Raw genomic sequence first — 22,036 nt, 5'->3', positions numbered from 1 at the left:
GATTGTGGTGATGCTTTCACAGGTATACATATGTCAAGGCTTATCAAATTGTAGGCTTTAAAAACCAATAAAGCTGTTTAAAAAAAGTGTACTTAAGCCCTTCCTGGTAAGATTTCCCTCTGTTCTCTGACTGGATCACCTTCTGTTATCTTAGTTTGGGGTTAGAGGAGGAAGGATTTGTGTGTGTGTGTGTGTGTGTGTGTGTGTGGAGATGGAGTCTCGCTCTGTCACTGGAGTGCAGTGGCATGATCTCGGCTCACTGCAACCTCTGCCTCCCGGGTTCAAGCAATTCTCCTGCCTCAGCCTCCCGAGTAGCTGGGACTACAGGCACATGCCACCACGCCCGGCTAATTTTTGTATTTTAGTAGAGATGGGGTTTCACCATGTTGGCCAGGCTGGTCTCAAACTCCTGACCTCAGGTGATCCACCCATCTCGGCCTCCCAAAATGTTGGGATTACAGGCATGAGCCACTGTGCCCAGCTGGAAGGATTATTATTATTATTATTATTATTGGGATGGAGTCTTGCTCTGTCACCCAGGCTGGAGTGCAGTGGTGCAGTCTCAGTTCACTGCCAGCTCCACCTCCCCGGTTCATGCCATTCTCCTGCCTCAGCCTCCTGAGTAGCTGGGACCCACCACCACACCTGGCTAATTTTTTGTATTTTTAGTAGAGATGGGGTTTCACTGTGTTAGCCAGGATGGTCTTGATCTCCTGACCTCGTGATCCGCCCACCTCGGCCTCCCAAAGTGCTGGGATTACAGGCGTGAGCCACCGCGCCCGGCCTGGAAGGATTATTAATACAAACTTCAGGATGAAGTGATATCCCAGGCAAGGCCTGAAGGTCTCAGTGGTATTAATACTAGGCTTCCTCTCTATTATTGTAGCTACTTTGGCACAGAAAATTGTGACTGCAACTTACAGGGTTTGAGCTAAAATGACCCCTAGTAGGAAAACATCAGAAAGAATAGCATCTACAAAAATAGGAGTTGGGAAAGGTGACTCTGGAAGAGGAGACCAAAAGTGAAAACATTTCTCTGCCAAAGTCACCTGCAGTTCAATACCAGATTTGATTGTTAAGAAACGGTCATCCTAAAGACAAGAACTTGTTTCCACTCAGGAGCTCTGGAGAGACGGTCCATGTCTGTTCCTGGAGGTCTAGTAGATCCTGCGTGTTGTGTAGTCCAGAACCATGCTGGCAGCACCCAGCAGGGCGGGGTCAACCAAATCCGAAACCACCACATCCACGTCCTGCACGGAGGACAAGGCCTGCTGGCGAATGACGTCTTTGACAATGTGGATATAGTGACTGGCCAGGACTCCAGAGAGGATCACAAGGGAGGGATTCATGGTATGGAGGATGTTCACAACCCCAAGACCCAAAGCTGTTCCAGCTATAGGGAGACAAAAATTAAAATGAGTTTCTGAGAGAAGCCAAAATCAAAATACCAAAGAGGAAGGCAGAAAAGAGCCAGCAGCAGAAATGTTAAAGAACATCCATGGCATGCAGTGGGAGGCAGTGTTTTAAAAGCAGTTCACGGTTGATTCTTAATATGAGAAAATGATCATGTGACAGCCTCAAGTGGAAAAAGCCGGGTGTACCACATGATCTCTGCTAGGCAAAAAAATGAATAGAAAGACTCGAAGGAAATGTTAATAGTTGATATCTCCAAACGGGAAAACTAAGTGATATTTTTTCTTACAACTGTCCTATATTTCTCTAAATTTCCTGTAAAATGAAAGGAGCATTTTTATAGTTGTCAAACCAAACCAACCACCTGCTGAAAAAGGCAATGCTGCCAAATACCTTGAATGCAATTCCCTTTTGACCTCTGAGTAATTAGAAAAGAAACCTCTGAACAGACACTGCAAAGCACCTGTCCCTAGGGAAGCAGGGTCTCTTCTGGGGCCGGGCTGGGCCATATGATATCTGAGGCCACCCCCTGCAGCACAGCCACCTGCAGCCACATGCTCACCTGTTCTTAGGATGCTCTGGGCCTTCGCATTGCCAAGTTTCGCAGCTTGGATGAGATGGAGCGCACCCACGGCCTCATCTTTTGGCACTGACATCCCTTCCACCAAGAGCAGGTCCTCTGAACAGAGTAAGAAGGAAAAGCAGTCACTAATGAGCTGTGGGGAGGCCAAGCTCACCACTGGGCCTGTGGAAAGCAAGTCCCTACACGGGAAGACGGTGTTTTCTTTTCACAATTGCAAAGCTTATCGTTCACAAACATCTCTATACACTGCCCCTAAGGCCTTTGCTACCCTCTTGCTAATTGGTTGTACATAACCCAGAACCTATCTTCCTGGAAAAACCTCAAGTCTGACGACAGCCTCCTACCCCTCTAGTTCCCTCACTTCTCACTTCCAGTAGCAGACAGTCTTTGAAGTGTTCTTTTCTCCAAATTATCACCCTCCTCCCACATTCACTCCTTCCTTACTCATCCCAGACACAATGCTGTGCCATCTGCCAGCGCCACACGTTCTATGGCAGCGAGGCACAGTGGCTGAGGAACAGACACAGGCCTGGGGTCAGTGCCAGCTCTGCCACTCCCAGCTGCATGACCCCATGCCTGTCACCTCACCTCTACACATTCCTCCTTCCTAGAAGATGAGGCCAATAGTGCCTACCCTAGCAGGGTTATTTGAGGAATGGAATGAGATCATGGACATAAAGTACTTAGTTAAGTGCTGGCCACAGTAAATGCTCAATAAGCAGCAGGTATTTCTGTGGTTATCTGTAGTTCTTGTCTTCTGCCCGTCACCAACTCAGATCAATCTGCCTCCTACTAATCTGCTAGAATATCTGGACCCTGAAGGAAAAAAATCCCTAGCTGTGCAAACTGCTACCTAGACATCAGCTGGTGGTCTCCTGTCTCCCCTGGGCCCTCACAGCTCTCACCCATTCTCCCTGACTGCGCTTTTCTATACCTTCACCACCTTCCCAGTCCTTCTACCCCCACTGCCAACAGATGAGCATACTTCTTACCTCTCTCATGGGGGCACCACCAGGCAGTGATCCCCTACCTTTTTGCTTCCCATCCCATACACCCATCATCTCGGCTCGCCATGCCCTCTCGTGGGCCCTCTGCCTGGCTTTGCAGCTCATCTCTTCCCACCTCTTCAGAACCCTATTGTAGGGCTCTATACACTTCTCTCCTGCACTCTCGGCCTCCATTCCCCATCTCTTTTCCTTCAGCATATGCTCACAAATTGGTTTTGGGGGCCAAAAATCTACACTCTTTTTATGTATGAAGCACAGATATACTACACACACAGTGCATGTATGTGTGGTATATACATAACATGTTTTGTCCATTTATGTCTTCATTAAAATGTGTATTAAGTACCCTCCCTGTGATACTGGCTGAGAAAACAAAACTGAAGGAAATCTTCCCTGCTATCTTGGAACTCTAGACCTCTGTCCACCACCACCCCTGGGGAGGAAGAGTGGCAATATGGGTCAGCCAAGAAAACTGTGCAGTTTTAGTGCGAGGGAGCCCTGCTCTTTCCCTAAGAAGTGAAAAGGGGGAAACTTCTGGCTTCAGTGTTCAGCTCTCTTTGGAATTTCCACTTTGAAGTACTTGTCTACTATTTGGTTACTTAATTCCTCGAGAGAGGGACACCAACCATCATGGAGCTTTTTTGCCTCCCTCTGCAAGGCCATTCCAGAGGCGTATGCTTCAATGCACCCATGGCTTCCACACGAACAATCAGGCCCATCCAGAGACACAACAAGGTGGCCCAGTTCTGCAGCACAGAAGGAGCTTCCGTGGATCAATTCATGCTGATGGATAATTCCACCACCGATTCCTACAGTGAGGGACAGAAATCACTGAGGGTGCTTTACCTGAAACAGAGAACTATGATATCACAACGCCTCATCTATTTAGCAGAGCTTTGGCATGTGAGGGTCTATAGATACTTCTCTAGACAGCTGAAGCCCACTAGGCATCAAAGCATTCTCTGGCAGCATTTTGGATGGAAATGTTTTTAGCAGATCCTCTGATGCCCTGTGACCCATCTGCTTGGGTCACTGTGATTTCAAACACAGCTGTGGGGACAGTGCAGCGAAAGTGCATGCCCACCTTGTGGGTAGTAGACCCCCTGGCCCAGCACACGCTGTCCATCTTTCTGCACCAAGGCTTTCTCCAACACTGAAGCAAGAGCCTACTCAGCCATGCAGGCACAGCACCCAGGGGCAACCTGCAACTGAGGCAAGGCAGGAGCCAGCAGATCCACAGAACAATTCTGGATGCTGTTCTGCAGGCTTCTTAGGAGGTGCTGGTGGAGTTCAGCCCCCTTTGCCCTCAAGTCAACTACAATAATGTTAATATATCCTTAATGGCTTTCTTCCTGCTCTGTTTCATTCTTCCCACTCACCCTCCTGCTTCTTGGGGTCACCTCCAAAAAACCATACCTATATCTAAATCCTTGTCTCAGGCTCTGCTCTGAGGAATACCCAAGATAAGTCTTTTAAAATGTATCACACACTACCTGCTTCCTGAAGCAGAAAATATGAAATATGATTTTGCCTTTTTTGATGCTGCCATGTCTAAAAATCTGTGATTCAATAATTACAAATATCAGTGACTGTCTTTTGTTATGGTGTTTAGCACTTACAAAGGAGTAAAGGGTATTGTGCCTGAGAAGGCTCTGCTTTTAAGGGTTGTCTTGCCATCTGTCACTTCTTGGGCACTTATTCCTCAACCCCTAGCCCTCTGATTTACAGCTTAGTCACTGCTCTGAGACAGGAAATGGTATCCAAGTTTGCTAAAACTGTGTCTGGAACTAAAAGGATGAGCATGAGCTAAAGTACATGAGCTTAAGCCGGGTGTGGTGGCTCACCCCTGTAATCCCAGCACTTTGGGAGGCTGAGGCGGGCAGATCACCTGAGGCCAGGAGTTCAAGGCCAGCCTGATCAACATGGTGAAACCTTGTCTGTACTAAAAATAGAGAAATTAGCCGGGTGTGTTGGCACATTCCTGTAATCTCAGCCACTTGGGGAATCTCAGCTGAGGCAGGGGAATCACTTGAATCTGGGAGGCAGTGAGTCGAGATTGTGCCACTGCACTCCAGCCTAGGTGACAGAGAGAGACTCACTCTCTAAATAAATAAATAAATAGGTACATGAGCTTAAAGGGATAGTGGTGTAATGTAGAGTTTAAGCACATACAAGTTTTGAAGTTAGACATAGCTGTATCAAATGCTGGCTTAACCGCTTATTAGCTAAGTCTGTTTCCTCATTTAAAAATCAAGTTATATGCTTAAAATATATACAATAAAAATAAAAGAGTAAAAAAACAAAAGTAACAAATTGGGATGTCATAAAAAAATGACAGAGCAGGGAACTCCAAAGGTCCATTCTGCCACTAAAGCAAGGAAAAAACTGGTAAAAATGTCAGAATCAACCTTTTTGGAACTCTAGAAACTAACCAAAGTTTGCAACAAACAGAGGAATGCTTAATTTAAAAAAGAAAACCAAAAACCAGGGCCAGGTGCAGTGGGTCATGCCTGTAATCCCAGCACTTTGGGAGACCAAGGCAGGAGGATCCCTCGAGCCTAGCAGTTTAAGACCAGCCTGGGCAACATGGTGAGACCCTGTCTAAAAACAAAACAAAACCAGCTGAATCTTGATAAGAGAACTTTCTGGTGTTGTAACCTACCCTGGTCCCATCACCCACTCTCCAGCTTGGTAGTGACCTTGAACAACAGTCCACACTCCCAGTACTGGTGTACAGAAACAGTACTGGATACCAGTACCTGACAGGGCAGGACAAACTTATTTTAAAAAAATTGTGGTTGTTTGTTTTGACCTGCCTGTCAGCTCCCTGGAGGACCACCTCAAAGGGCCTGCTTTCATCTCAACTAACTAGGAACTATCCCAGTGCTGAGGGGGTTACATGAAGGATGTTTATCAAAAACACTTCAAGGTAAAATGTATTAGTCTGTGCTGTCTAGGGCAAAGGATAACACCTGGGGCATCCAACACACTAACCAAAAAGACTGGGAGGAAAAGCTGGGAAATGAGAAGCTCTGGGAAATAAGAGCTTTGAATAGCTCTGACAAGTTCCTGGAATTTAGAAGGCCACAGGCATGTCTAAGGCTAGGAACATGCTCAGAAAAGGCCACATGTGGCTCACCTTCAGGCTCTAGTCAAGCAGGAAGTGAAGGCTAAGGCAGAGTTGTAACCACCTGACCATGTTGAAGACATGCTCCAATATACATTCTAGCTCCTGAACCAACCTCCCCCTACCCCTCTTACCTGTGCCTGTGATAAGTGTAACAAAGTTTTCCAGTCCCTTTCCTTGGCCAAATTTCCTTTCCGCCAGGGCAGCACAGTTGCCATCATTGTCTACCCACACAGGGAGATGCAAAGTGTCAGAAAGGGGGGTCCTAAGGTCCACAGAGTTCCACTCTTGGATCAGCTTGGTTGAATGCAGCACAATTCCTTCCCGAGGATTTACACGGCCACCTGTGGAAATGCCTGTGCTCCACCACAAACACAAGGAAATAATGCTGATGAGCAATCTCAGGAAAGTGTGCTGACTTTCTTGTCTTAAGAACACAGATTCATTCACCCCAGATCTCCTAAGACAAACATTACCAAGGACTGCAAGGAAATATTAGACAGTTGTGAATTAAAGCCATAGCGCCTTGAAGATTTCTAGAACTGTCAGTGCTTCTCTCCTAATGCTTGTTGGTGTCCCAGGAAGTCCCCATGCTTGGGGCCCACAGACAGCACCTAGAGCCATCTATGCACAGGGCAGACACTGACTTGATGCTCAGGCATGCATCACAACTTAGTAAATTTTGTACATTAAAATGAGCATTTCTTGGATTTATAATTTACCATCTTACCTACTCCCAAAATTCTGCAGTTCAGTTTTACAGCTTCTGCTGCAGCTTCCACACACATCTGTAGGATTAAATTTATCCTCTCTTCATAGGTTTTAGGATTGAACTGAGTATACTTCTTAACTATTTCACCCTAAAAGAGAAAACAACAAGTTCTGTCTCACTGGTCTTAGCTAAGCAGCATATTGTGAGTGTTGTGATCTTTTTCATGACAAATCAGACACTGCTATAGGATGGCCCCGCAGTCTTAGATGACTGCTTGGGGAATGAGCCACTGCCTGGCCTGGGCCAGCCCTGGGATAAGCTCAAGTAGTTCTTGTAATCTGTCCTAATATGGGGCTGTTGAAGCAATGACAACTCTACAGCCAGCAAGATGGGCCCCTCTCTTTTTTTTTTTTTTTTGAGATGGCCTCTCACTCTGTTGCCCAGGCTGGAGTGCAATGGCGCGATCTCAGCTCACTGCAACCTCCACCTCCCAGGTTCAGGCGATTCTCCTTCCTCAGCTTCCCAAGTAGCTGGGATTACAGGTGCCTGCCACCACGCCTGGCTAATTTTTGTATTTTTAATAGAGATGGGGTTTCACCATGCTGCCCAGGCTGGTCTCAAACTCCTGACCTCAAGCAATCCGCCCACCTCAGCCTCCCAAAGTGCTGGGATTACAGGCGTGAGCCACTGCCCCCGGCCAGGCCCCTTTCTTAAGCTTAAGTTCAATGTTGGCTAATTTGAGCCTAGTTCATTAAAAGACCATAGTTTACTCTTTCAGGTTGACAAAACTTTCTTGCTTACTGAGGTGACCAGGCATAGTGGCTCACGCCTGTAATCCCAGCACTTTGGGAGGCCAAGGCGGGAGAATCGCTTGGGCCCAGGAGTTTAAAACCAGCTTGGGAGGTACAGTGAGACCTCCTCTCTACAAAAAATTAGCCAGGCATGTTGGCACATGCCTGTAGTCCCAACTACTTGGGAGGCTGAGCTGGGAGGATTTCTTGAGACTGGGAAGTTGAGGCTGCAGTGAGCTGAGATCACGCCACTGCACTCCAGCCTGGGCAACAGAGTGAGACCCTTTCTCAAAAAAAAAAAAAAAAAAACTGAGGCAACTAAGTAGCTGAGCTTTCATCATCTCCTGTAACTGAATTCAGTGATGGTCTGGATACTCTATTTCCTTAGGGTAAATTTCCATCCTGGCTGGCAGAAATACCACATTGTTTAAATTATTGTATGGCCGGCCATGGTGGCTCACGCCTGTAATCCCAGCACTTTGAGAGGCCGAGGCAGGTAGATCACTTTGACCTCAGGAGTTCAAGACCAGCCTGTGCAATAAGAGGAAACCCCATCTCTATAAAAAATACAAAAATTAGCTGGACGTGGTGGCACACGCCTGTAGTCTCAGCTACTTGGGAGGCTGAGGCTGGAGAATCACTTGAACCCAGGAAGCGGAGGTTGCAGTGAGCCGAGATCATGCCACTGCACTCCAGTCTGAGCGACAGAGTGAAACCCTGTCTCAAAAAAATAAAATAAATTACTGTGCTTTTTGATATGTTTTAATACCAAACAGGGATAGTCCCTCCTGATTACTTGTCTTTATATTTTTTCTTTGCACAACTGACTTTTGTACTTTTAATGTTAAACTTCGAGAAATTCCACTGTGATTTACAATAATTTTACTAAATGTAAAACAAATACCATAGAAATATTTACTAGAATTACATTGATCTTATAAATCCAATTTGGAAAACACTGACATCTTAAAAATAATCAGCACTTCCATCCAGGGCATTTTTTTCAAGGCTTTATGTCTTACGGTAAAGTTTTACAATTTTCTTTATATAGATTACATCGTTCCTGGTTTCAGTTATTCTTAGGAGTTTTTGTTGTTGTTCTGAATAAGATCTCTCTTTCCATTTATATTATTTTGTTATTAGTGGATTTTTATATCTCAAATACAGGGTTAGAGCTGTCACTAGGATTGTCATTAAAAATAAATCTAGGTCAGGCACGGTCGCTCACACCTGTAATCCCAGCACTTTGGGAGGTCGAGGCTGGCGGATCCCTTGAGCCCAGGAGTTCAAGACCAGCCTGGGCAACATGGTGAACCACTATCTCTACAAAAAATACAAAAATTAGCCAGGCATGCTGGCATAAGCCTGTAGTCCCATCTACTCAGGAGGCTGAAGCATGAAAATCACTTGAGCCCGGGAGGCAGAGGTTGCAGTGAGCCGAGATCACGCCACTGCACTCTAGCCTGGGTGACAGAGCAAGACTCCGTCTCAAAAAAACAAAAATACATCTAGAGCCGGGCACAGTGGCATGTGCCTGTGGTCCTAGCTATTATACTTGGGAGGCTGAGGCAGAGGATCATTTAAGCCCAGGACCTTGAGTCCAGTCTGGGAAACATAGGAAGACCTTGTCTCTAAAAAAAATTTTTTTTTAATTAAGAGAATAAAAAATCTAGAGTAGTGCTTCTCAATCTTCGCTATGCATCAGAATCACCTGGACAGCTTTTAACGAAGAGCGATGCCTGGCCCCCATTCCCAGAGACTCTAATTTAACCAGTCCGAGGTGGGAGCCAAGCATTTTTTTGTCTATTAATGTTTTTTGTTTTACCCTATCAATAATCTCCATTTTTGCTATTCCTTCCTTTATTCCCTTCATAACTTCCAAAATTATGTGAGATAATGCTGCAGAAAACATCTTTCTTTTCTTCTTGATTTCAACAGGAATGCCTCTAGAATTTTACCATTGAAAAAGATGTTGGCCTTTCATATGGAATAAATCATCTTTCTGTTAAGAAACTATTCTTCTATTAGTTTTTGTTTTGTTTTTTGAGACGGAATCTCACTCTGTTGCCCAGGCTGGAGTGCAATGGTGCGATCTTGGCTCACTGTAATCTCTGCCTCCTGGGTTCAAGCGATTCTCCTGCCTCAGCCTCCCAAGTAACTGGGATTACAGGTGTCTGCCACCATGCCCAGCTAATTTTTTTTTTTTGTATTTTTAGTAGAAACAGGGTTTCACCATGTTGTCCAAGCTGGTCTCAAACTCCTGACCTTAAGTGATCTGCCCACCTGGACTTCCCAAAGTGCTGGGATTAGAGGCATAAGCCACTGCATCCAGCCTTCTATTAGTTTCTAAAAAGAGTATTTACAAGGGAGGCCTCTTGGCTTTTCTTGAGAAAATTATGTTTTGTTTTGCTTTCCTTATTTGACCTAATGGTATTAGTAAATTTCCTACAACTTTATGTTTAAAATCTTTGCTATTTCTCATCGTCTCTGGACGCTTTATACACTCACACTATTTCAAACAAAGATATTTCTAGTAGGTTTATTCTAAGTCATTAGAGATCACTTTAACATGAGCAGTTTGTTATTTTTATGAATGTTCTCTCACCTGTCAACACTGGATGATGGTTTGGTTGACAGATTGAAGGTATGCTGTACTCAATAAAGAGGAGAACTGTAAAAATGCAAAATGGAAAATCCACACAACTGATCACATTCTAGAGAAGAGGCAGCTCCCTTCACCATTTGCTGATACCCCTCACCTGGGCAGTGATAGTAATCAGCATACTCCACACTCCAAGCTGTTACCAAGTATAGAATTTCAGGTCTTCTGGGTGGCAAAAGCCCAATCCGATGCCTAAAGGGGTCCTCCCGCTGTCAAGTCTACTGTCTTGGATTCCCAAAGAATTTACTTCTTTGAAATGTTAATGATCAGTAAAATAGTGAGACAAACATTGTAAAGGATCCACAAGTCAATACTATGAGCAAATGATTACAAGCTCTTGTGTATGTTTCTAGTCTTACCTTCCAACTATATATACTTTAAAAAAAATCAATCGCTCATATGGGATATAAAGTTAGGAGTTTAGGAGTTATTTTACCTTCATGCTGACTATTGCAACTCGGAGGTTCGTCCCGCCGAGATCAACGGCCAAGGCACTTAGAGTTTCAAGAATATGGTCAATATCTTGAGAGATATTCTCCTTCACAGGAGGAAAGCAGAATTTCTTTTGCAGTGGCTCTTGAAGATCGATAGATTTGAGAAACTTCAAAATCCTTGGAACAGCATTTCCATCCCCATATATCTTTGAACTGCAATATACAAAAAGTCAATTAAATTATATGCTTCTGCCATACATGTTAAATGGTAGTGAGGGTATAATATAATGGAAACTGAGACTTCAAGTAAAAATAATTCATGCTTCTTTCTAAAGTGACATCTTCCTGCCGTGCACAGTGGCTCACACCTGTAATCCCAGCACTTTGGGAGGCTGAGGCAGGAAGATTGCTTGAGCCCAAGAGTTTGAGACCAGCCTGGGCAACATAGAGGTAGCAACTCTATCTCTACAAAAAAGTAGAGATTTAAAAAATCATGTTTAAAGAAATATAGGCTGGGTGCAGTGGCTCACGCCTGTAATCCCAGCACTTTGGGAGGTCAAGGCTGGCGGATCACCTGAAGTCAGGAGTTCAAGATCAGCCTGGCCAACACGGTGAAACCCCAGCTCTACTAAAAACACAAAAATTAGCCAGGCGTTGTGGGTGCCTGTAATCCCAGCTACTCAGGAGGTTGAGGCAGGAGAACTGCTTGAATCTGGGAGGCAGAGATTGCAGTGAGTCGAGATCGCACCACTGCACTCCAGCCTGGGTGACAGAGCAAGACTCTGTCTCAAAAAAAAAAAAAAAAAAGACCAACAATAACAAAAAAGAAATAAAATAATATCTCCACAAGGTATACATACTTCAGAACATCATGTTATACACAATAAATACATACAATTTTATCTGTCAATTAAAAGTTAAAAAATATAAATCATAATTACACAGAACTAAAAAAATTTTATATAAAATATCTAGATCTCTTCAGCAACATTGTAACTAAGTGCCTGCATTTTTTGCTTTTTTTAGTTTTTATCTTTATATTTCTGAGAAAACAAAATTATTTTCAGAAAGAAATATTCAAATACAGGGAAATCTCATCGATTTGAAACAGGAGGGTGGTCAAAATTAATTAAAAAGCTGAACTAGACTTTTAAAAAAAATCAGTTACATTATTTTCTAATATTTATAGAAAGTCAAATAAGGTTAAATAAGTGTAGCAAAAGTGCTGTATTAATTAAGAGAAACAAAATAAGGCTGGGCGCAGTGGCTCACGCCTGTAATCCCAGTGCTTTGGGAGGCTGAGGCAGGTGGATCACCTGAGGTCAGGAGTTTTGAGACCAGCTTGCCCAACATGGTGAAACCCCATCTCTACTAAAAATACAAAAATTAGCCAGGCATGGTGGTGCGCACCTGTAATCCCAGCTACTTGGGAGGCTGAGACAGGAGAATTGCTTGAACCCAGGAGGCGGAGGTTGCAGTGAGCTGAGATGGCGCCACTGCACTCTAGCCTGGGCAACAGAGCAAGACTCCATCTCAAAATAAATAAATAAATAAATAAAATATATATTCTACATTGGAACGTTTGGTACAGTAATAATGGGTATGATATTAGCAATCCCTGTCTCCCCAGCAACTAGGGGCCCATAGGCATAAGAAGGAAAGCTCTGTTAGGATGATTAAACAGTGATTGTAGCTCTAAAATGGTACTGAAGGTAGCTCCCCTTTTAAATCACTCAACAAAGAATGTTTTATACTCACCAAGGGTACTGTTTACCAAACTGAAGGTGCAGTGCTTGCAATATTTTGTCTTGGGTGTCAGCATCCCGGACATGAAGAACATTCTCCCCTAGGTAAAACCAGTGACACATTACAAGGATTTGGAAGTGGGAATATCCAAAGAATAAAGAAATTATCAGTGTACTATGCTCATAATTAGACCTGAAATCCAGCTGACTTCAGGTAAGTCTTTTGTTAGGGAAAATTCAACTTTTCTACTTTATACCTTTTAAAGTACTCTTGGCAAGATTTCAGTACATAAAACACTTAAGGGCACTAGGGTCCTTTATTCCCAAAGAGAAGAAATCAAGTTTTTGTTTATTAAAATAAATAAGGTAGACTAACCTGGCATCCACTTACCATTTGCCTAGTCATCTATGAGATCCACTCTCTTTCAACCTGCCCTGCCTTCCATCTACTCAGCCAGTGGTTCACTCGGCTGGTCAGGCAGTCACTTTCCCTCCAGACATTTCCTGACCAATATGAGGGAGTAAATCTAGCGAAAATGGCCACACTGTTCAATGGGTTTGGCTAAGAAGAGAAGAGTGGACGAGTAACAGCTGGAGAGAGGTGTGGGGTCAAGAAAGGAGTTTGTTTTGTGTTGTTTGTTTTTAAGATGCGAGAGGCTTAGGCATGTTTAAATGATGAGGAGGTTAAATAAAAAAGGATGAGAAAAGATCACTCATGGATAGGTCCCTGAGAAGGCAGGAGTGGTTGGGATTGAAAACACAAGTAGAAGGATGGGCAGTGGACAGGCAGGAGAGAGACCCACACCCACACCCATGCCCACACCCTGCTATAAAGAAGGTAAGAAGGAAAGGATGGATGGGCATGCACATTTATATAAGTTTATTTAAGTGTAGTGGCAAAAAGTACAGAGACCATGTTGGCATATGGTTCAATTCTCCTTTCACTTTTTTTTTTTTTGAGACAAAGTCTTGCTCTGTTGCCCAGGCTGAAGTGCAGTGGCACAATCTCAGTTCACTGCAACCTCTACCTCCCAGGTTCAAACGATTCTCCTGCCTCAGCCTCCTGAGTAGCTGGGATTGCAGGCGTGTACCACCATGCTTGGCTAATTTTTGTATTTTTAGAGATGGCGTTTCACCATGTTAGCCAGGCTGGCTTGAACTCCTGACCTCAAGTGATCCACCTGCCTTGGCCTCCCAAAGTGCTAGGATTACAGGCGTGAGCCACTGTGCATGGCTCTCCTTTCACATCTTAAATGAACTCAGCAGTATCCACTACCCCATCCTTAAAACATTTTATTTTGGGGGCTTTATAGATAGCACACTTTCCTTGTTTCCCTCCAACCTCACTGGTGTTCCTCTTCAGTCTTCCTTGCTGGCCCTTCCCTCTTCACCAGAACTCTAAAGATTGAAGGGCTCCAGAGGTTGGTCCTAGGCTCCATTCTCTGCCCTATTTATAAGTCTTTTTTTTTTTTTTTTTTTTTTTTGAGACGGAGTCTTGCTCTGTCACCCTGGCTGGAGTGCAGTGGCACGATCATAGCTCACTGTAACCTTAAACTCCTGGGCTCAAGTGATCCTCCCACCTCAGCCTCCTGAGTAACTAGGACCACAGGCGCATGCTACCAGGTCCACCTAATTTTAAAACTTTTTTGTAGAGATAAAATATCACTATCTTTTTTTTTTTTTTTTTGAGACGGAGTCTCGCTCTGTTACCCAGGCTGGAGTGCAGTGGCGCGATCTTGGCTCACTGCAAGTTCCGCCTCTCGGGTTCACGCTAAAATTTTTTTGTAGAGATAAAATATCACTATCTTGACCCGAGCTAGGGTCGAACTCCCAGCCTCAAGCAACAATCCCACCTTGGCCTCCCAAAGCACTGGGATTATAGGCGTTGAGCCACTGCACCTGGCCTGGGTTTTAAATACTATCTATGGCTGGTGCTATTATCTTCAATATCTTTTCTTCATACTAGAAACAGAATTTTTAGCCAGGCATCTGATCCCCAGCCAAAGATTATATTCTGGCTGGTCCAAGTACAGTGGTGTTTACAACTAATTGATCACAACCAGTTCCTCCTCCCCCAGCACTGCTTCACTAAAAAAAAAAAAAAAAAGAGAGAGAAAAAGAGAAAGAAAGAAAGGCAAAGAAAGAAAGAAGGAAGGAAGGAAAGAAGGAAGGAAGGAAGGAAAAGAAAGAAGGAAAGAAAACAAACAAAACACAGACTGGGCACAGTGGCTCACATCCATAATTCCAGGACTTTGTGAGGCCAAGGTAGGAAGGATCACTTGAGACCAGGAGTTTGAGACAAGCCTGGGCAACAAAGCAAGACCCTGTCTCTACAAAACATTTTGTAAAAACATTAGCCAGGCATGGCTGGGGAGGCTAAAGTGAGAGGATAACTTGAGCCCAGGAATTCAAGGGTACGATGAGCTATTAACTACACCACTGCACTCCAGCCTGAGCAACAGAACAATATCATTTCAGACAAAAACAAAACAAACAAACAAACAAAAAAGACTAAATTCTTCAGCTTGCCTTGCAGCCAGATGTGGCCATGTGACTAAGATGGATGTGAGAAGAAAGATTTGCAACTTTCAGGTCTTGCCTTTAAAGGGAAAGGCATCTTCTCTTTTCCTTCTTCCAAAGGCTAAAACAGAGACTTGCAAGCAATAGCTAGAGCGACCACTAAGAAAATAGATGGGGGCTAAGTCTGATGATTGTGGAGCTGCCATCCACTGAGAAAGAAAGAACATTTAACTTATTTCAGCCACTATTATTTAGGGTCTCTGTTATAGCAGCCAAACTGACAACCAATTATACATCATCTCTATACCAATGACTCTCAAATTTCTATCTCCAACTCCAACTCTTCCTGGAACTGTCTAGCTGTTTACTAGCCATGTCTGCTTTGATATCTAATAGGCATCTCAAACTTCACATAGCTATAAGAGAACTCTTAATTCAATTCCTCCCCAAATCTGTTCCTCCCTCAGTGTCCCCATATCACTGCCCAATCAGAAATCTAGGCTGTAATGGAAAAGTGTGTATCATTAAAGGAAAAAGAACTGGACTAGAACCAAGGAGATTAGTTCTAGCTCCGCTCTTTCTCCAATTCTTCATAATTGCCACCTTCCTATTATATTTAGATCTTCTTCCCTTCTCATTCCCAGCATATCACTGCCCAATCAGAAATCTAGGCTTCCTTGTTGATTCCTTTTACCTCCACATCCAAGCATCAGCAAGTACTATAACAAGACCCAAATCTAACTTTTTTCCATCTCTAATACTTCATCAAAGCCACTATCATCTCTCATCTGAGCAACTGAATCAGCCCCCTTACTGGTCTCCCTGCTTTTATTCTTGCCACCCACCCCCCCGACATTCCATTCTCTATATTAGCAACCAGAGTGATCTTTCCAAAATGCAAGTCATGTCATGTCATTCCCTCCCATTACACTTAGAAAAAATTCCAAATGATTTACCCTGGCTTACATGCATCTGTTTCCTTCTCTAACATCATCTGTATCACTCTGCCTCTTGCTCACTACTCTACAGCCACAATAGCGCTTCCATTTCTCAAATACACCAAGTTCACCTCCCAGCCCTCACACTGGCTGTTCCCACTGCCTCTCCCTGATCCTCACATAGCTGACTCCTTGTCATTCAGATTTCAGCTTAGGTGTCACCTCCTTAAAGAGGTCTTTCTTTAACCATCATATACCTTGGCAATGAAAATGGTTTCTTTATCTCACAAACCATATGAGTCCATCATATACCTTGTGTTACAGCAGGCACAGCATATAGAATTCCTGATATTTTTCTTATTTCTTTTGCGTATGTCTATCATCTATCTCCTCTCCCACTAGAATGTAAGTTGCATGAGAGCCCAGCTCTTCTTGGTCTAGTTTATTGCCAAATCCCAGTGCCTAGTACATGGTAGGTGTTTACTAAATATTTTCTAAATGAATGAATTGAGGAATTTGAAAGAACTTCCATCTCATGGCTTCTATTTTCTCTATGAAGTGGAGAGTAAAGTAATATGCTGGGAATGAGAAGGGAAGAACATCTAAATATAACAGAAAGGTGGCAATTATGAAGAACTGGAGAAAGAGCAGAGCTAGAACTCATCTCCTTGGTTCTAGTCCAGTTCTTCTTCGTTTAATGATACACACTTTTCCATTACAGCTTCCGTTAAATTCCACTGCGTGTAAACAGGATTAGAACTTGAGCTAATGTTAATAACAGGACCTAGCTCAGTTAGCAAATTCATTAATAATAATCCTACTTATACTTAAGGGGCACTTTACTTAGAACTACCATACTCTAAAGTACTGATTGAAGGGATTCTATATTAGGCCCAGAAAATAAAAGACTAGCATTCATATATTCATGAAACATTCAACCATATTCTGTCTTAAACACAGCCATGAAAGACCATAATTAAGAACCACTTAGGCTGGGCACGGTGGCTCACGCCTGTAATCCCAGCACTTTGGGAGGCCAAGGTGGGCGGATCATGAGGTCAGGAGATTGAGACCATCCTGGCTAACATGGTGAAACCCCGTCTCTACTAAAAAATACAAAAAATTAGCCGGGCATGGTGGCTGACGCCTGTAGTCCCAGCTACTCGGGAGGCTGAGGCAGGAGAATGGCGTGAACCCGGGAGGCGGAGCTTGCAGTGAGCCGAGATCACACTACTGCACCCCAGCCTGGGCGACAGAGCGAGACTCCATCTCAAAAAAAAAAAGAACCACTTAGTGCTAATTGATATTACAAAGACAATAAAATGTAAGCAGAGATCTAAAATATTTGGTAATCACTGTGTGCTATTTATCGACTATAGATTTTAGGCTTCAACTGGTTATTAACCTCATTCACTCACTTGTTCACAAAATATATGCTCAGCACTGATATATGCATACCTTATAACAACTCACGTATGTATAAAGCCGAGTCAGTTGAAGTATGAGCAAAGGTAAATACCTGTTTCTCTTCCAATCTGACGTGTTCCCAGGTTGATCACAGGTGTTCCAAAAGCTCCAACTTCTCGAACCCCACAGCTGCTGTTCCCAATCATACAGCCAGCATGGGCAACCAACTGTATAAACTGGTCAAATGGGACGTGTTTAACTGCACGAAAGTTGGGATGATGCTCAATGCCCTTCTTCCGCATCACTCGAACCATCTCTTTGCTCCCTATGAAAATGAAAGGAACCAATTGGTAAATGGTTTGTGAGATAAAGAAACCATTTTCATTGCCAAGTATAGCCCACGTAAAGAAATCTCCCTAAAAAACCCTCACATCAGTTATTAGGGAAATAGTAATTTTAACTACTGGCTTTTTCATGAATGATGGATATCTAAAATGTCCTCTGCTTCACTCATCTAGGAACTCAAAAAGCAGCAGTTGGGACTTTTCAAACAGAACTAGGCAAAGCAAATAACTTTTATCAATGCCCTAGTAAAAGCCTTTACCTTAAACAACAATTAAGAGGCTAAAGACAGGCCAACAGCCTGTATCTCTTAACCTGAGAGTTCCCAAATGGAACCCTCTCAGGCTCCACACACCAAGCTGATCAGAGAGCCTCTGCCCAGCTACACTCACCTTTACACTAACAAGAACTCAGTGGGATAGCACTCCCATTTATGTGACCTAAACTCCAAGAAAATACAAATAGATTCTGATAACTGTGGCTTATATTTTAACTACATGACTTAATAAAAATTTAAAGATACATGAAGGGGAGGCAATATTTAATGTCCCTCTGCTTGCCTCTCAACTGACCCTCTCCTAACTACCCCATACCTAGGGAGGAAAATTGCTAATCTGACTGGTTAGAAGGCAGAAGTCTGACCGCACCATGCCCACCAGTGGGCAGGTGCCACTCATTTAACCAAAGCTGTGCATGCATGATTCTCGATTTTTTTAACTTTCATTGTGTGGCAACGTAGGTAAATGGACTCAGGGTCTAACTCTCTGGAGAAGGCCTGGCCACTTTCTATATACAGTCTTGCCAGAGCACCATCTGTAATTACTGTACAGGTTGAGCATCCCTTATTTGACATGGTTGGGACCAGAAATATTTTGGGTTTCAAGTTTTTTTGGATTTTGAAATATTTGTTATTCCGTAATACTTACCAGATCAGCATCCCTAATCTGAACATCCAAAATCCAACTGCTCCAATAAACGCTTTGAGCGTCATGTTGGTGCTCAAAAAGTTTGGGCTCAAAAATTTGAGCATTTCAGATTTCAGATTTTTGGATTAGGGATACTCAAACTGTAGTACATGGCACACCAGAAGGCACCACTACTATTCCAAGATTCAGGTTTCGATTCAGTTGAAAGCTCCTCTTTGGCTTAAGGCTTCAATAATCCATTTTCCGGAGGGAGTCATGTACTGGGGAACAGGGCACTAAGCCAGATAATGATAAAGTGATGCCTTGATTCTTATTTTCCTGTTGTTCCCTGTGTATAGCTTATCAAAAACCCTGTGGAGGGTAGAGGCAAGTGGCAGCCATGACTTAGATATACCTGGGACCCTTTACTTTCATAGAAAAAAAATACCTCTAATTCTAAAGTATATACAGTCAGGAAAGTGTATTAAAAACAGAATATATCATTGACAATGAATGCTGAACAAGAATGATACATAGTTACATTACACATATTTATAAAAAATTTAAAGGTCAGAAAAGAATAAATATTAACATTTTTGAAATATTGATACATTACCTGGAAAAAATCTGGGTTGGGTATTCTTAAATCTGTTTTCAACTAATATCCTACTTTGTTCTCCCTAACAGAAAAGATTCTTCAAGGGAATACTAAGACAGGGGTTCTTTCAGAGTAAGTTGGTGATATCTTGACATTGCAGAGAAAGGGTTCTGCCTCCTTTACCAAAAAAAAGCCTAAGAACTCAACAATGAGTGGTGTCAGCTAACAATAACCAGTATTTGGAAATTCTTCAGTGTTAGGCTCTGTTCTGGCATTTCTCATTAATATCTCACACCCCCATTAACTCGCCTAAGGTCTCAGCAGTACCAAAATCTATAGTACCATCCCCTGGTAAGCAAGTGATCAGTCAGGGCAGGCTTGAGGATGAACTGGTTGGGACTGGCTGGGGACTCCAGATTTAAACTGCTTCAGCTCAAGATTACTTTAAGGTATAGCTAACATAAATATGAAAGAAAGCAAGAAAAAATATTAGTGGCTATTTTACTGTGGATAGTGGAATCACTGCTTTTCTAGAGATTCTCTTTCACTTCAACTCTTTTTTTTTTGAGATGGAGTCTCACTCTGTCACTGAGACTAGAGTGCAGTGGCATGATCTCGGCTTACTGCAACTTCCACCTTCCAGGTTCAAGTGATTCTCCTGCCTCAGCCTCCTGAATAGCTGGGACTACAGGTGTCCACCACTGTGGCTGGCTAATTATTGTATTTTAGTAGAGACAGGGTTTCACCATGTTGGCCGGGCTGATCTCGAACTCCTGACCTCAAGTGTTCTGCCTGCCTCGGCCTCCCGAAGTGCTGGGATTACAGGCATGAGCCACCGTGCCTGGCCATCTTTCACTTCAACTTCTAAGATTTGTGTCTCTTGGCTTCTGCAGTTTCTTAACTGGTGGAAACTGGAGGGAAAATATTAGTACTAAACATGAGACTAAAGTAGACAGTAGACAGACTATTTTTGTTATTAAGTTTCTACTGGACTTGGCAAAAACATTACAAACTTTTTGAGTTATAGCAAAATTGGTAATCCTTTGAAAATTGGAATGCATTTCAGAATAGAGTGCCCTTCAATGATAAGATGAGCAAGATAGGAAGGCAGTTAAAAGAAGAAGTAATAGAAACATAAAATTGGAAAAAGTAGGTGGCATAATTTCATTTTCAAGTTCAATTACCTGCATCAATATTTGGAAACAGGACTAGGGTCCGCTTGTTAAATGAGATAAGTGCATCCAATGTTAATTCAAACATTTTTATGGAATGCTTAATGTCAGTGGTCACAGGGTGCTGTAGTGCAACAATGTAATCTTTAGATTTTACATCATCACCTGTTTAGAGAAAATCAAACCACATTGCTTCATTAGTTAAGAATCTTAAAAGAGAAAGAAGCAAATTCTGAAAGCAAGACTCTAAGTCTGTGCTTTTCAAAATTCTGAGATAGAAACAGTTTGTCAAATTGTGAACAGGGCATCCAAATTAGAGTCAAATGATAAGAATTTACAGCAACAAATCCAAGGATTCAGCAAACTTAACATTTTACAAAGACATGCTGCCACAAACATAACTTTAAATAGCAGGCACTAGAAATTCACTGTTTTAAAACCCAAACTATTCCAAAGCACTTGAAAAATGTGACTCTTTCCAATTTCTAACTAATGTTTTTAGTGAATATTCAGCAATATCAACGAATAATAATATGTTGCATATCAGGGCATTTTGAAGCTGAACAAGCATTAAACATATTTCCTAGAATGCACAGGAGCTTCCCTGTACTATCACCTACCAGATTCAACAAGTGGCAAGTGTTTCTAACTCTGTTGAAGGAATAGGAGAGTTTCGCTCATCCCTAGGCTGGGATCCCAAGGACGGTTCCTCAGCAAAAATTTAAAATGTAAAAAGTTTAGATTGACAGTGCTATGTCAAACAATGCAAGGTATTTACCAGTAGGGCCTATATTATCCCATAAAACTGAAAGTGAGCTCCACTTACTTTCTTTTTAAATTTATTTATTTTTCCATAAGTTATTGGGGTATAGGTAGTATTTGGTTACATAAGTAAGTTCTTTGGTGGTGATTTGTGAGATTTTGGTGCACCCATCACCTGAGCAGTATACTCTGCACCATATTTGTAGTCTTCTATCCCTCGCCCCCTCCCACTCTTCCCCCCAAGTCCCCAAAGTCCACTGTATCATTCTTAGGCCTTTGCATCCTCACAGCTTAGCTTCCACATATCAGTGAGAACATACAATGTTTGGTTTTCCATTCCTGAGTTACTTCACTTAGAATAATAGTGTCCAGTCTCATCTAGGTCACTGCAAATGCTGTTAATTCATTCCTTTTTATGGCTGCATAGTATTCCAGTAGATACAGATATATAGATGTAGATATATATAGATATATACACACACACACACACACACACACACACACACACACACACACACACACCACCGTTTCTTTATCCAATCGTTGATTAATGGGCATTTGGATTGGTTCCATGACTTTGCAATTGTGAATTGTGCTGCTATAAACATGCGTGTACAAGTATCTTTTTCAAATAATGACTTCTTTTCCTCTGGGTAGATACCCAGTAGTGGAATTGCTGGATCAAATGGTAGTTCTACTTTTAGTTCTTTAAGGAATCTCCACACTGTTTTCCATAGTGGCTGTACTAGTTTACATTCCCACCAGCAGTGTAGAAGTGTTCCCTGATCACCACATCCACACTAGCATCTACTGTTTTTTGATTTTTTGATTATGGCCATTCTTGCAGGAGTAAGGCGGCATCGCATTATGGTTTTGATTTGCATTTTCCTGATCATTAGTGATGTTGAGCATTTTTTC

The 22,036-nt window shown here is 42.7% G+C and overlaps 1 protein-coding gene across 4 annotated transcripts in view; it reads right to left on the bottom strand.

Moving 5' to 3' along the window:
* Positions 1-482: 482 nt before the first annotated feature.
* The window catches only part of GNE (glucosamine (UDP-N-acetyl)-2-epimerase/N-acetylmannosamine kinase), a 60,866-nt gene continuing 39,312 nt past the window's right edge, over positions 483-22,036 (bottom strand). For all 4 annotated transcript variants that reach the window (XM_063650166.1, XM_063650165.1, XM_054502532.2 and 1 more), the window contains exons 4-12: positions 20,369-20,521; positions 17,452-17,664; positions 12,488-12,575; positions 10,732-10,942; positions 6,861-6,990; positions 6,265-6,486; positions 3,630-3,812; positions 1,976-2,092; positions 483-1,393 (exon numbers count right to left, since the gene is read on the bottom strand). In XM_063650166.1, the coding sequence (XP_063506236.1) occupies positions 1,158-1,393; positions 1,976-2,092; positions 3,630-3,812; positions 6,265-6,486; positions 6,861-6,990; positions 10,732-10,942; positions 12,488-12,575; positions 17,452-17,664; positions 20,369-20,521 (1,553 nt within the window). In that variant the 3' untranslated portion in view covers positions 483-1,157. The remainder of the gene's footprint in view (positions 1,394-1,975; positions 2,093-3,629; positions 3,813-6,264; positions 6,487-6,860; positions 6,991-10,731; positions 10,943-12,487; positions 12,576-17,451; positions 17,665-20,368; positions 20,522-22,036) is intronic.

The sequence above is a fragment of the Pongo pygmaeus genome, chromosome 13, assembly GCF_028885625.2.
Source record: "Pongo pygmaeus isolate AG05252 chromosome 13, NHGRI_mPonPyg2-v2.0_pri, whole genome shotgun sequence".
In the NCBI taxonomy this organism is placed as follows: domain Eukaryota; kingdom Metazoa; phylum Chordata; class Mammalia; order Primates; family Hominidae; genus Pongo; species Pongo pygmaeus.
Note: the sequence above shows the minus strand (reverse complement) of the source record. Positions and strands in the feature narration are given on the sequence as shown.